The 12,392-nt window shown below is 51.7% G+C and overlaps 1 protein-coding gene across 1 annotated transcript in view; it reads right to left on the bottom strand.

The window, feature by feature from the left end:
* Positions 1-10,236, bottom strand: part of LOC124017454 (E3 ubiquitin-protein ligase RNF19A-like) — a 37,052-nt gene extending 26,816 nt beyond the window's left edge. The window contains exon 1 of the mRNA XM_046332643.1: positions 9,570-10,236. Coding sequence (XP_046188599.1) covers positions 9,570-10,219 — 650 coding nt within the window. The 5' untranslated portion in view covers positions 10,220-10,236. The remainder of the gene's footprint in view (positions 1-9,569) is intronic.
* Between the last annotated feature and the right edge of the window lie 2,156 nt (positions 10,237-12,392).

Raw genomic sequence — 12,392 nt, 5'->3', positions numbered from 1 at the left:
GAATAACAGACCCTCCAACCATCTCCTTCTGCTCTCTCTTCATACATTCTGTCCATTTCTAGTTGTAGAGAGAATAACAGACCCTCCAACCATCTCCTTCTGCTCTCTCTTTATACATTCTGTCCATTTCTAGTTGTAAAGAGAATAACAGACCCTCCAACCATCTCCTCCTGCTCTCTGTCCATTTCTAGTTGTAAAGAGAATAACAGACCCCCAACCATCTCCTCCTGCTCTCTCTTCATACATTGGTTCCATTTCTAGTTGTAGAGAGAATAACAGACCCTCCATCTCCTCCTGCTCTCTCTTCATACATTCTGTCCATTTCTAGTTGTAAAGAGAATAACAGACCCTCCAACCATCTCCTTCTGCTCTCTCTTCATACATTCTGTCCATTTCTAGTTGTAAAGAGAATAACTGAGCCTCCAACCATCTCCTCCTGCTCTCTGTCCATTTCTAGTTGTAAAGAGAATAACAGACCCCCAACCATCTCCTTCTGCTCTCTCTTCATACATTGGTTCCATTTCTAGTTGTAAAGAGAATAACTGAGCCTTTCCTTCTTCATCAAGGTCCATAGAGATTAGAGAGAGTTTTTCCTTAACAAGTTTATCTTCTCAATCTTTTAAGTTCAGCCATTTCTTTACATCTCTTCATGGCTGTTTGTCTCATCTCATAATTCATTCATTCACAATATTTTCCATAAGACTTAAATAGTTGGGCTTCCCTCCAATTGTCTTGTATAATATGTTTGGCATCCATCTTGAAATGATCATCTTCCAACAGTCTACTATTGTATAATAACTCTGTTTATTAACTTCAGATACATTAGAATAGGATCCATTAATGGGAGGCGGCAGGGTAGCCTAGTGGTTAGAGTGTAGAGGGGACAGGGTAGCCTAGTGGTTAGAGTGTAGAGGCGGCAGGGTAGCCTAGTGGTTAGAGTGTAGAGGCGGCAGGGTAGCCTAGTGGTTAGAGTGTAGAGGCGGCAGGGTAGCCTAGTGGTTAGAGTGTAGAGGCGGCAGGTGAGCCTAGTGGTTAGAGTGTAGAGGCGGCAGGTGAGCCTAGTGGTTAGAGTGTAGAGGCGGCAGGTGAGCCTAGTGGTTAGAGTGTAGAGGCGGCAGGGTAGCCTAGTGGTTAGAGTGTAGAGGCGGCAGGGTAGCCTAGTGGTTAGAGTGTAGAGGCGGCAGGGTAGCCTAGTGGTTAGAGTGTAGAGGAGGCAGGGTAGCCTAGTGGTTAGAGTGTAGAGGCGGCAGGGTAGCCTAGGGGTTAGAGTGTAGAGGCGGCAGGGTAGCCTAGGGGTTAGAGTGTAGAGGCGGCAGGGTAGCCTAGTGGTTAGAGTGTAGAGGCGGCAGGGTAGCCTAGTGGTTAGAGTGTAGAGGCGGCAGGGTAGCCTAGTGGTTAGAGTGTAGAGGCGGCAGGGTAGCCTAGTGGTTAGAGTGTAGAGGCGGCAGGGTAGCCTAGTGGTTAGAGTGTAGAGGCGGCAGGGTAGCCTAGTGGTTAGAGTGTAGAGGCGGCAGGGTAGCCTAGGGGTTAGAGTGTAGAGGCGGCAGGGTAGCCTAGGGGTTAGAGTGTAGAGGCGGCAGGGTAGCCTAGTGGTTAGAGTGTAGAGGGGGCAGGGTAGCCTAGTGGTTAGAGTGTAGAGGCGGCAGGGTAGCCTAGTGGTTAGAGTGTAGAGGCGGCAGGTGAGCCTAGTGGTTAGAGTGTAGAGGCGGCAGGGTAGCCTAGTGGTTAGAGTGTCGAGGCGGCAGGGTAGCCTAGTGGTTAGAGTGTAGAGGCGGCAGGGTAGCCTAGTGGTTAGAGTGTGGAGGGGCAGGGTAGCCTAGGGGTTAGAGTGTAGAGGCGGCAGGGTAGCCTAGGGGTTAGAGTGTAGAGGCGGCAGGGTAGCCTAGTGGTTAGAGTGTAGAGGGGTCAGGGTAGCCTAGTGGTTAGAGTGTAGAGGCAGGGTAGCCTAGTGGTTAGAGTGTAGAGGCGGCAGGGTAGCCTAGTGGTTAGAGTGTAGAGGGGCAGGGTAGCCTAGTGGTTAGAGTGTAGAGGCGGCAGTGGTTAGAGTGTAGCCTCCACAGATGGTTATGTCAACAACTCTGGAATGTCAACAACTCTGGAATGCCAACTCTGGAATGGTTAGAGATGTCAACAACTCTGGAATGACAGCCCACAGTGGTTAGATGTCAGCTCCACAGGCAACAACTCTGGAATGTCAACAGCCTCTGGAATGTCAGCTCCAGAGATCAAATCAAATCAGCAAATTTTAGTGGTTAGAGTTAATGTAGAGGCGGCAGGTGAGCCTAGTCAGCAACTTGAATGTCAGAGGCGGCAGGGTAGCCTCTGGAATGGTTAATGTCAACAACTCTGGAATGTCAGAACTCTGGAATGACAGCCTAGTGGTTAGAATGTCAGAACTCTGGAATGTCAGGGTAGCCTCTGGTTAGAGAATGTAGAGGAGGCAGGGTAGCCTAGTGGTTAGAGTGTCAGCTCCACAGATGTCAGGGTAGCCTAGTGGTTAATGTCAGAGGCGGCAGGGTAGCCAGATGGGGTTAGAGTGTCCAGAGGCGGCAGGGTAGCCACAGTGGTTAGAGATGTCAACAACGGCCACAGCCTAGTGGTTAGAGTCAAGAACTCAGGGTAGCCTAGTGGTTAGAGTGATGTCAGGCGGCAGGATGTCAGCCTAGTGGTTAGAGTGTCCACAGATGTCAACAACTCTGGTAGCCTAGTGGTTAGAGTGGAGCGGCAGGGTAGGATCCTCCTGGTTAGACCTTTTGCTCGAGTTTCGGCCCCTTCTCATTTTCCTGCCAGATAACTTCCACTTTTGAGGGTTTCACTTCTCCAAAGATAGTAGCCTAGGGGTTAGAAATTTTCATGTAGAGGCCCTAACCATATCCCTCCAAGTCATGCCCTTTCATCTAGGGGTTAGAAAAAGCATCACAATATTGTTTTGCATCTCATCTTTCCCCCTAGTGGTTAGGAGTACTGGGGGGCAGGGTAAGTTAAAAGTGGTTGGGGACTGGAGGGCTGCAAGTTGGACCAGTGTTGTCCAGGGTAAATCCTCCCCCAGTGGTTCCCCCAGAGTTCTGAAGAAGAGTACGGCAGGGTAGCCATCTTTTGCTGTTAATTGTCCATCTGGATTTCTCCCTTTCTTTTGGTTCTGGAAGCTTCCAGTAGGCAAGTTAGGGTAGCCTATCTCGTGTTGTCGCTGTGGTTTTTAGAGGTGAACAAGAGGCGGTAATCTATTAGCCTAGTGGTTAGAGATGGTCATAGGCGGCAGGGTAGCCTAGTGGTTAGAGTGTAGAGGCGGCAGGGTAGCCTTCGTCCATGGGGTTAGAGTGTAGAGGCGGCAGGGTAGCCTAGGGGTTAGAGTGTAGAGGCGGCTCCAGGGTAGCCTAGGGGTTAGGAGTGTGAGGCCCTTCAGGGTAGCCTAGGGGTTAGAGTGTGGAGCAGGCGGCAGGGTAGCCTAGTGGTTAGAGTGTGAGGCGGCAGGGTATTATCCCTGGTTAGAGGCTATGCTCAGCAGGCCCAATACATTTTATCCCTGCTTATTGGCTATGCTCAGGGTAGCCAATAGTGGTTATCCCTGAGTGGCTATGGCGGCCCAATAGCCTTAGTGGTTATTGTGTATGCTCAGGCAGGCCCAATACATATTATCCCTGGTTAGGCTATGTCAGAGGCCCAATAGGGTAGCCTGCTTGGTTAGAGGCCCAATACAGCTTAGGCTCAGCAGGCCCAATACATTATTAGCCTTAGTGGTTAGAGCAGGCCCAATATTATTATCCCTGCTTATTGGCTATGCGGCAGGCCCAATACCTTAGTGGTTAGAGTGTGCTTAGGCTATGCGCAGGCCCAATACCTTATCCCTGGTTATTGGCTAGAGGCAGGCAGGCCCAATACCTAGTGGTTAGGCTATGCTCAGAGGCCCAATACAGGGTATCCTAGTGGTTAGAGTGTCAGAGGCGGCATTATATCCCTGTGGTTAGAGGCTATAGTTATCCTGCTTATTGGCTATGCTCCAGTAGGCTATAGGCCCAATACATTATTATCAATGCTCAGTAGGCTATAGGCCCAATACAGGGTAGCCTAGTGGTTAGAGTGTATCCCTGAGGGGCAGGGCCCAATAGCCTAGTGGTTAGAGTGTAGAGGGGCAGCTCCAATAGATGTCATCAACTCTGGAATGTCAGCTCCACAGATGTCAGCAACTCTGGAATGTCAACAACTCTGGAATGTCAACAACTCTGGAATGTCAAGGCAACATCTGGAATGTCAACAACTCTGGAATGTCAACAACTCTGGAATTATCCAACTCTGGCTATGTCAACAACTCAATGACAGCTCCCTGCTTAGATGTCAACAACCCAAATGTCAACAACTCTGGAATGACAGCTCCACAGATGTCATTATCAACTCTGGCTATGTCAACAACTCTGGAATGACTATGCTCAGCAGATGCCCAATACAATCCCTGCTTATTGGCTATGCTCAACCCAACTCTGGATGTCAACAACTCTGGAATGTCAACAACTCTGGAATGTCAACAACCTGGAATGTCATCAACTCTGGAATGTCAACAACTCTGGAATGTCAACAACTCTGGAATGTCAACAACTCTGGAATGTCAACAACTCTGGAATGTCAACAACTCTGGAATGTCAACAACTCTGGCCCAATGACAGCTCCACAGATGCTCAACAACTCCACAGATGCTCAACAACTCCACAGATGTCAAGGCCCAACATTATTATCACAGATGTCAACAACTCCACAGATGTCAACAACTATCCACAGATGCTCAGTAACTCCACAGATGTCAATACAACTCTGGCTATGTCAACAACTCTGGAATCCCTCAACAGCTCCACAATGTCAACAACTCTGGAATGTCAACAGCTCCACAGATGTCTATGCAACTCCACAGATCCCTCAATTGGCTACTCCACAGATGGCCCAACAATCCACAGATGTCAACAACTCCCTGCATTGATGCTCAACAACTCCACATTATCCCTGTCAACAACTCCACAGATGTCAACAACTCCCTGCAGATGCTCAACAACCCAATAGATGTAACAACTCTTACAGATGTCAACAACTCCACAGATGTCAACAACTATCCACAGATGTCAACAACTCCACAGATGTCGCAACTCCACAGATGTCCAATACAATCCCTGCTTATGTCAATGCTCACAGATGTCAACAACTCCACAGATGTCAACAACTCCACAGATGTCAACAACTCCACAGATGTCAATACATTATCTCTGGATTTGATGTCCTCACCCGCCTGCTCTGAAATTCCATGGAGCCTCAGATTCCACCTGCGCTGGGATCTCTCCTCCTCGTTCACCTTTTGCTCGAGTTTCGGCCCACTTCTCATTTTCCTGCCAGATAACTTCCACTTTTGAGGGGTTTCACTTCTCCAAAGACAGTCAGATATCCCTATATTTTTTTCATGGCCCAAATTTTCCCTGCTTATTCTCTCAGCAGGCTAACCATATCCCTCCAAGTCATGTTCCCTTTCATCTATCGTTGCTGTCAAAAGCATCACAATATTGTTTTGCATCTCATCTTTCCCCTGGGCTATGGCCCAATACATTATCCCTGCTTATTGGACTATGCTCAAGGCCCAATACATTATCCCTGAGCTGGGGACTGGAGGCCCAAGTTGTGACCAGTGTTGTCCATACTCATTAAATCTCCATCCCCCATAGCAGTATCCCCCACCCAGTTACATTCTGAAGGCCCAAGAGTATTAAACCATCTTTTGGCTATTAATTGTCCATCTGATGATTTCTCCCTTTCTTTTGGTTCTGGAAGCTTATCCATGCTTATTGGCTATGCTCAAGCTAGTTTTTATTGGCTAGCTAGCGGATCATTATCCGTGTTATTGGCTATGCTGAGGCCCACTGAATTGTTTTTATGGTGAACAACTTGCAGAAAGTAATCTATTACTGTAGTAAAACAAACCCAACCGTATTCATACATTATCCGTGCTTATTATAACCTTAGAAATTATCAAATGGTCATATTTGGGGTCAGGCCCAATCCAATCATTTCTTGCTTAGCTACCAAGAAACTGTATCTGCACTGGCTATGCCATCTTGCTCAGGGTACGTTTTCCTGTTGGAAGGTGACCCTTCCAATACATTCCATGTCTGAGGCCCAACTGATTATCCCTGCTCTGGAGCAGGTTTTCATCAAGGATCTCTCTGTGCTTCACTCTGTTCAACTTTGTCCTTGATTATCCCTGCTTATTGGCTATGCTCAGCAGGCCCAATACATTATTATCCCTGCTTATTGGCTATGCTCAGCAGGCCCAATACATTATTATCCCTGCTTATTGGCTATGCTCAGCAGGCCCAATACATTATCCCTGCTTATTGGCTATGCTCAGCAGGCCCAATTATCCCTGCTTATTATGCTATCCCCGTGCTTATTGGCTATGCTCAGCAGGCACAATACATTATTATCCCTGCTTATTGGCTATGCTCAGCAGGCCCAATACATTATTATCCCTGCTTATTGGCTATGCTCAGCAGGCCCAATACATTATTATCCCTGCTTATTGGCTATGCTCAGCAGGCCCAATACATTATTATCCCTGCTTATTGGCTATGCTCAGCAGGCCCAATACATTATTATCCCTGCTTATTGGCTATGCTCAGCAGGCCCAATACATTATTATCCCTGCTTATTGGCTATGCTCAGCAGGCCCAATACATTATTATCCCTGCTTATTGGCTATGCTCAACAGGCCCAATACATTATTATCCGTGCTTATTGGCTATGCTCAACAGGCCCAATACATTATCCCTGCTTATTGGCTATGCTCAACAGGCCCAATACATTATCCCTGCTTATTGGCTATGCTCAACAGGCCCAATACATTATCCCTGCTTATTGGCTATGCTCAGCAGGCCCAATACATTATTATCCCTGCTTATTGGCTATGCTCAGCAGGCCCAATACATTATTATCCATGCTTATTGGCTATGCTCAGCAGGCCCAATACATTATTATCCCTGCTTATTGGCTATGCTCAGCAGGCCCAATACATTATTATCCCTGCTTATTGGCTATGCTCAGCAGGCCCAATACATTATTATCCCTGCTTATTGGCTATGCTCAGCAGGCCCAATACATTATTATCCCTGCTTATTGTCTATGCTCAGCAGGCCCAATACATTATTATCCCTGCTTATTGGCTATGCTCAGCAGGCCCAATACATTATTATCCCTGCTTATTGGCTATGCTCAGCAGGCCCAATACATTATTATCCCTGCTTATTGGCTATGCTCAGCAGGCCCAATACATTATTATCCCTGCTTATTGGCTATGCTCAGCAGGCCAATACATTATCCCTGCTTATTGGCTATGCTCAGCAGGCCCAATACATTATTATCCCTGCTTATTGGCTATGCTCAGCAGGCCCAATACATTATTATCCCTGCTTATTGGCTATGCTCAGCAGGCCCAATACATTATTATCCCTGCTTATTGGCTATGCTCAGCAGGCCCAATACATTATTATCCCTGCTTATTGGCTATGCTCAGCAGGCCCAATACATTATTATCCCTGCTTATTGGCTATGCTCAGCAGGCCCAATACATTATTATCCCTGCTTATTGTCTATGCTCAGCAGGCCCAATACATTATTATCCCTGCTTATTGGCTATGCTCAGCAGGCCCAATACATTATTATCCCTGCTTATTGGCTATGCTCAGCAGGCCCAATACATTATTATCCCTGCGGAGGTTCTGCTGCCCTGTGTGTCTATTGGCTATGCTCAGCAGGCCCAATACATTATTATCCCTGCTTATTGGCTATGCTCAGCAGGCCCAATACATTATTATCCCTGCTTATTGGCTATGCTCAGCAGGCCCAATACATTATTATCCCTGCTTATTGGCTATGCTCAGCAGGCCAATACATTATTATCCCTGCTTATTGGCTATGCTCAGCAGGCCCAATACATTATTATCCCTGCTTATTGGCTATGCTCAGCAGGCCCAATACATTATTATCCCTGCTTATTGGCTATGCTCAGCAGGCCCAATACATTATTATCCGTGCTTATTGGCTATGCTCAACAGGCCCAATACATTATCCCTGCTTATTGGCTATGCTCAGTAGGCCCAATACATTATCCCTGCTTATTGGCTATGCTCAACAGGCCCAATACATTATCCCTGCTTATTGGCTATGCTCAGCAGGCACAATACATTATCCGTGCTTATTGGCTATGCTCTCCTGACCCTCCTGTCTCAGCCTCCAGTATTTATGCTGCAGTAGTTTGTGTCGGGGGCTAGGGTCAGTCTGTTATATCTGAGCTGTACTTCTCCTGTCCTATTCGGTGTCCTGTGTGAATCTAAGTGAATCCCTCTCTCCCTCCCTCTCCCTGGCCATGCTGCTGCTCCAGTTTCAACTGTTCAGCCTTGGTTATTATTCGACCATGCTGGTCATTTATGAACATTTGAACATCTTGGCCATGTTCTGTTATAATCTCCACCCGGCACAGCCAGAAGAGGACTGGCCACCCCACATAGCCTGGTTCCTCTCTAGGTTTCTTCCTAGGTTTTGGCCTTTCTAGGGAGTTTTTCCTAGCCACCGTGCTTCTACACCTGCATTGCTTGCTGTTTGGGGTTTTAGGCTGAGTTTCTGTACAGCACTTTGAGCTCAGACACGCCCTGTGTGTGTATATGAGCTGAGGCCCTTACCCGCAGTCTGCCCTGTGTGTCTGAGCTGAGGTGTTCAGTCTGCCCTGTGTGTCTGAGCTGAGATTCGCAGTCTGCCCTGTGTGTCTGAGCTGAGGTGTTCAGTCTGCCCTGTGTGTCTGAGCTGAGGTGTTCAGTCTGCCCTGTGTGTCTGAGCTGAGGTGTTCAGTCTGCCCTGTGTGTCTGAGCTGAGGTGCTGAGGTGTTCAGTCTGCCCTGTGTGTCTGAGCTGAGGTGCTGAGGTGTTCAGTCTGCCCTGTGTGTCTGAGCTGAGGTTCTTACCCACAGTCTGCCCTGTGTGTCTGAGCTGAGGTTCTTACCCACAGTCTGCCCTGTGTGTCTGAGCTGAGGTTCTTACCCACAGTCTGCCCTGTGTGTCTGAGCTGAGGTTCTTACCCACAGTCTGCCCTGTGTGTCTGAGCTGAGGTTCTTACCCACAGTCTGCCCTGTGTGTCTGAGCTGAGGTTCTTACCCACAGTCTGCCCTGTGTGTCTGAGCTGAGGTTCTTACCCACAGTCTGCCCTGTGTGTCTGAGCTGAGGTCCTTACCCACAGTCTGCCCTGTGTGCCTGAGCTGAGGTCCTTACCCACAGTCTGCCCTGTGTGTCTGAGCTGAGGTTCAGTCTGCCCTGTGTGTCTGAGCTGAGGTCCTTACCCACAGTCTGCCCTGTGTGCCTGAGCTGAGGTTCTTGCCCTGTGTGTCTGACAGTCTGCCCTGTGTGTCTGAGCTGAGGTTCAGTCTGCCCTGTGTGTCTGAGCTGAGGTTCAGTCTGCCCTGTGTGTCTGAGCTGAGGTTCAGTCTGCCCTGTGTGTCTGAGCTGAGGTCCTTACCCACAGTCTGCCCTGTGTGTCTGAGCTGAGGTCCTTACCCACAGTCAGGGGCGGGGCACCAGCGACAGTCAGGGTCGGCCACCAGCCATCGTCTCAACATGAACTCCTCGTACTTCTCCATGAGGGGCTGGTTTCCCAGGATGATGCGGATGTCGTGGGGGTTGAACCGCTCAGAGCACTCTGGACAGCTGATGTTGACGCGCGACTCACTGATCTCTATTCGTAAGTACTGGCGCAGGCAATCCGCACAGGAGCGGTGGTGACAGGTCATGATGTCCGGGAAACTGTCCCTAGAGTGACGTAGAAGGCACAGAGGGCACTCCAGCAGCTCTCCACCCCGGGAGGAAGAGGAGGAGGAGGAGGAGGACGCCCTGAGGGAGGAGGTGCAGGCAGCTCCGGCCACGGAGAAGGCAGAGTTCTTATCGTTCAGCGTGAGGTCTGAGTGGATGCTGTCTATGCTGGCGATACCATCCACCCTTCCTCCTCCTCCTCCTCCTCCTCCTCCTCCTCCTCCTTCCCCATGGAGCTCCATGGACTTCCTCTTGGGGTCCCGGCGCCGTCTGAACAGGTTCCCCATGGACAGACGTCTCTTCTTGGGGGCCTTCTTGACGGAGGGCAGGCTGACTGAGGAGGAGGACTGAAGGTCCCGGTCAGAGCCCATGGTTTGATGCTTCTGGAGGCTCATCATGGCTCCAGAGGGATTCGCGGGGGAGGACAGGGGGCGCTGCCCAACCCCTCACATGGACAGGGTTAGAGAGGCCGGGGGAGAGACTGGGGACAGGGGAGGGAGGCTGGGGACAGGGGAGGGGAGGCCGGGGGAGAGACTGGGGGTGGGGACAGGGGAGGGGAGGGAGGCCAGGGAGAGACTGGGGGTGGGGACAGGGGAGGGAGGCTGGGAACAGGGGAGGGGAGGCCAGGGAGAGACTGGGGGTGGGGACAGGGGGAAGGGAGGCCGGGGAGAGACAGGGGGTGGGGACAGGGGAAGGGAGGCTGGGGACAGGGGAAGGGAGGCTGGGGAGAGACTGGGGGTGGGGACAGGGGAAGGGAGGGTGGGGACAGGGGAAGGGAGGGTGGGGGGGACAGGGGAAGGGAGGCTGGGGAGAGACTGGGGGTGGGGACAGGGGAAGGGAGGCTGGGGACAGGGGAGGGGAGGCCGGGGGACAGGGGAGGGGAGGCTGGGGAGAGACTGGGGGTGGGGAGGCCGGGGAGAGACAGGGAGTGGGGACAGGGGAGGGGGTCAGGGGTCTAGTGGGGAACACAGGGTTTAAGCCATGGTGATTATTGCCAGTCCTGTCCTGGGTCTTCGGGTCTCCTTGTTCTGTCAGTCTGAGGAGAGAAGGAACAAGCTGTTATTAACAAGTATTAAAACACCACGCCAGACTACCCTCTAGTGGGCCCCCCCACACTACCCTCTAGTGGACCCCCCCCCACACTACCCTCTAGTGGACCCCCCCACACTACCCTCTAGTGGACCCCCCACCCTACCCTCTAGTGGGCCCCCCCACACTACCCTCTAGTGGACCCCCCCACACTACCCTCTAGTGGGCCCCCCCACACTACCCCTAGTGGGCCCCCCCCCACACTACCCTCTAGTGGGCCCCCCCCCCCACACTACCCTCTAGTGGACCCCCCCACACTACCCTCTAGTGGACCCCCACACTACCCCCCCCACACTCCCTCTAGTGGGCCCCCCCCACTACCCTCTAGTGGGCCCCCCCCACTACCCTACACTACCCTCTAGTGGGCCCCCCACACTACCCTCTAGTGTACTACCCCCCACACTACCCTCTAGTGTACTACCCCCCACACTACCCTCTAGTGTACTACCCCCCACACTACCCTCTAGTGGGCCCCCCCACACTACCCTCTAGTGGGCCCCCCACACTACCCTCTAGTGGGCCCCCCCACACTACCCTCTAGTGGGCCCCCCCACACTACCCTCTAGTGTACTACCCCCCCACACCCTACCCCCCTAGTGTACTACCCCCCACACTACCCTCTAGTGTACTACCCCCCTACACTACCCTCTAGTGTACTACCCCCCCACTACCCTCACTACCCCCACACTCCCTAGTGTACTACCCCCACACTACCCTCTAGTGTACTACCCCCCACACTACCCTCTAGTGTACTACCCCCCACACTACCCTCTAGTGTACTACCCCCCACACTACCCTCTAGTGTACTACCCCCCACACTACCCTCTAGTGTACTACCCCCACACTACCCTCTAGTGGGCCCCCCCACACTACCCTCTAGTGGGCCCCCCCACACTACCCTCTAGTGGGCCCCCCCCCCACACTACCCTCTAGTGGGCCCCCCCACACTACCCTCTAGTGGGCCCCCCACACTACCCTCTAGTGGGCCCCCCCACACTACCCTCTAGTGTACTACCCCCCCACACTACCCTCTAGTGGGCCCCCCACACTACCCTCTAGTTGGCCCCCCCACACTACCCTCTAGTTGGCCCCCCCTACACTACCCTCTCCCCCTCTAGTGTACTACCCCCCCTACACTACCCTCTAGTGTACTACCACCCCCCTCTAACCACTAGGCTACCTCCTCTAGTGTACTACCCCCCCCACACTACCCTCTAGTGTAACTAGGCTACCCCCCCACACTACCCTCCACTAGTGTACTACCCCCACACTAGGCCCTCTAGTGCCTCTACTACCCCCCACCACTAGGCCCCCCAACCACTACCGTCTAGTGGGCCCCCCCTCTACACTACCGTCTAGTGGGCCCCCCCCCCCCTCTACACTACCCTCTAGTGTACTACCCCCCTCCCCCCTCTACACTAGGCTACCCTCTAGGCTACCTGCCTCCCCCCTCTAACCACTAGGCTACCTGCCTCCCCCTCT

The sequence above is a fragment of the Oncorhynchus gorbuscha genome, unplaced genomic scaffold (assembly GCF_021184085.1).
Source record: "Oncorhynchus gorbuscha isolate QuinsamMale2020 ecotype Even-year unplaced genomic scaffold, OgorEven_v1.0 Un_scaffold_2058, whole genome shotgun sequence".
In the NCBI taxonomy this organism is placed as follows: Eukaryota; Metazoa; Chordata; class Actinopteri; order Salmoniformes; family Salmonidae; genus Oncorhynchus; species Oncorhynchus gorbuscha.
The sequence above is the reverse complement of the archived record's forward strand: the minus strand, read 5'-3'. Positions and strand labels throughout refer to the sequence as shown.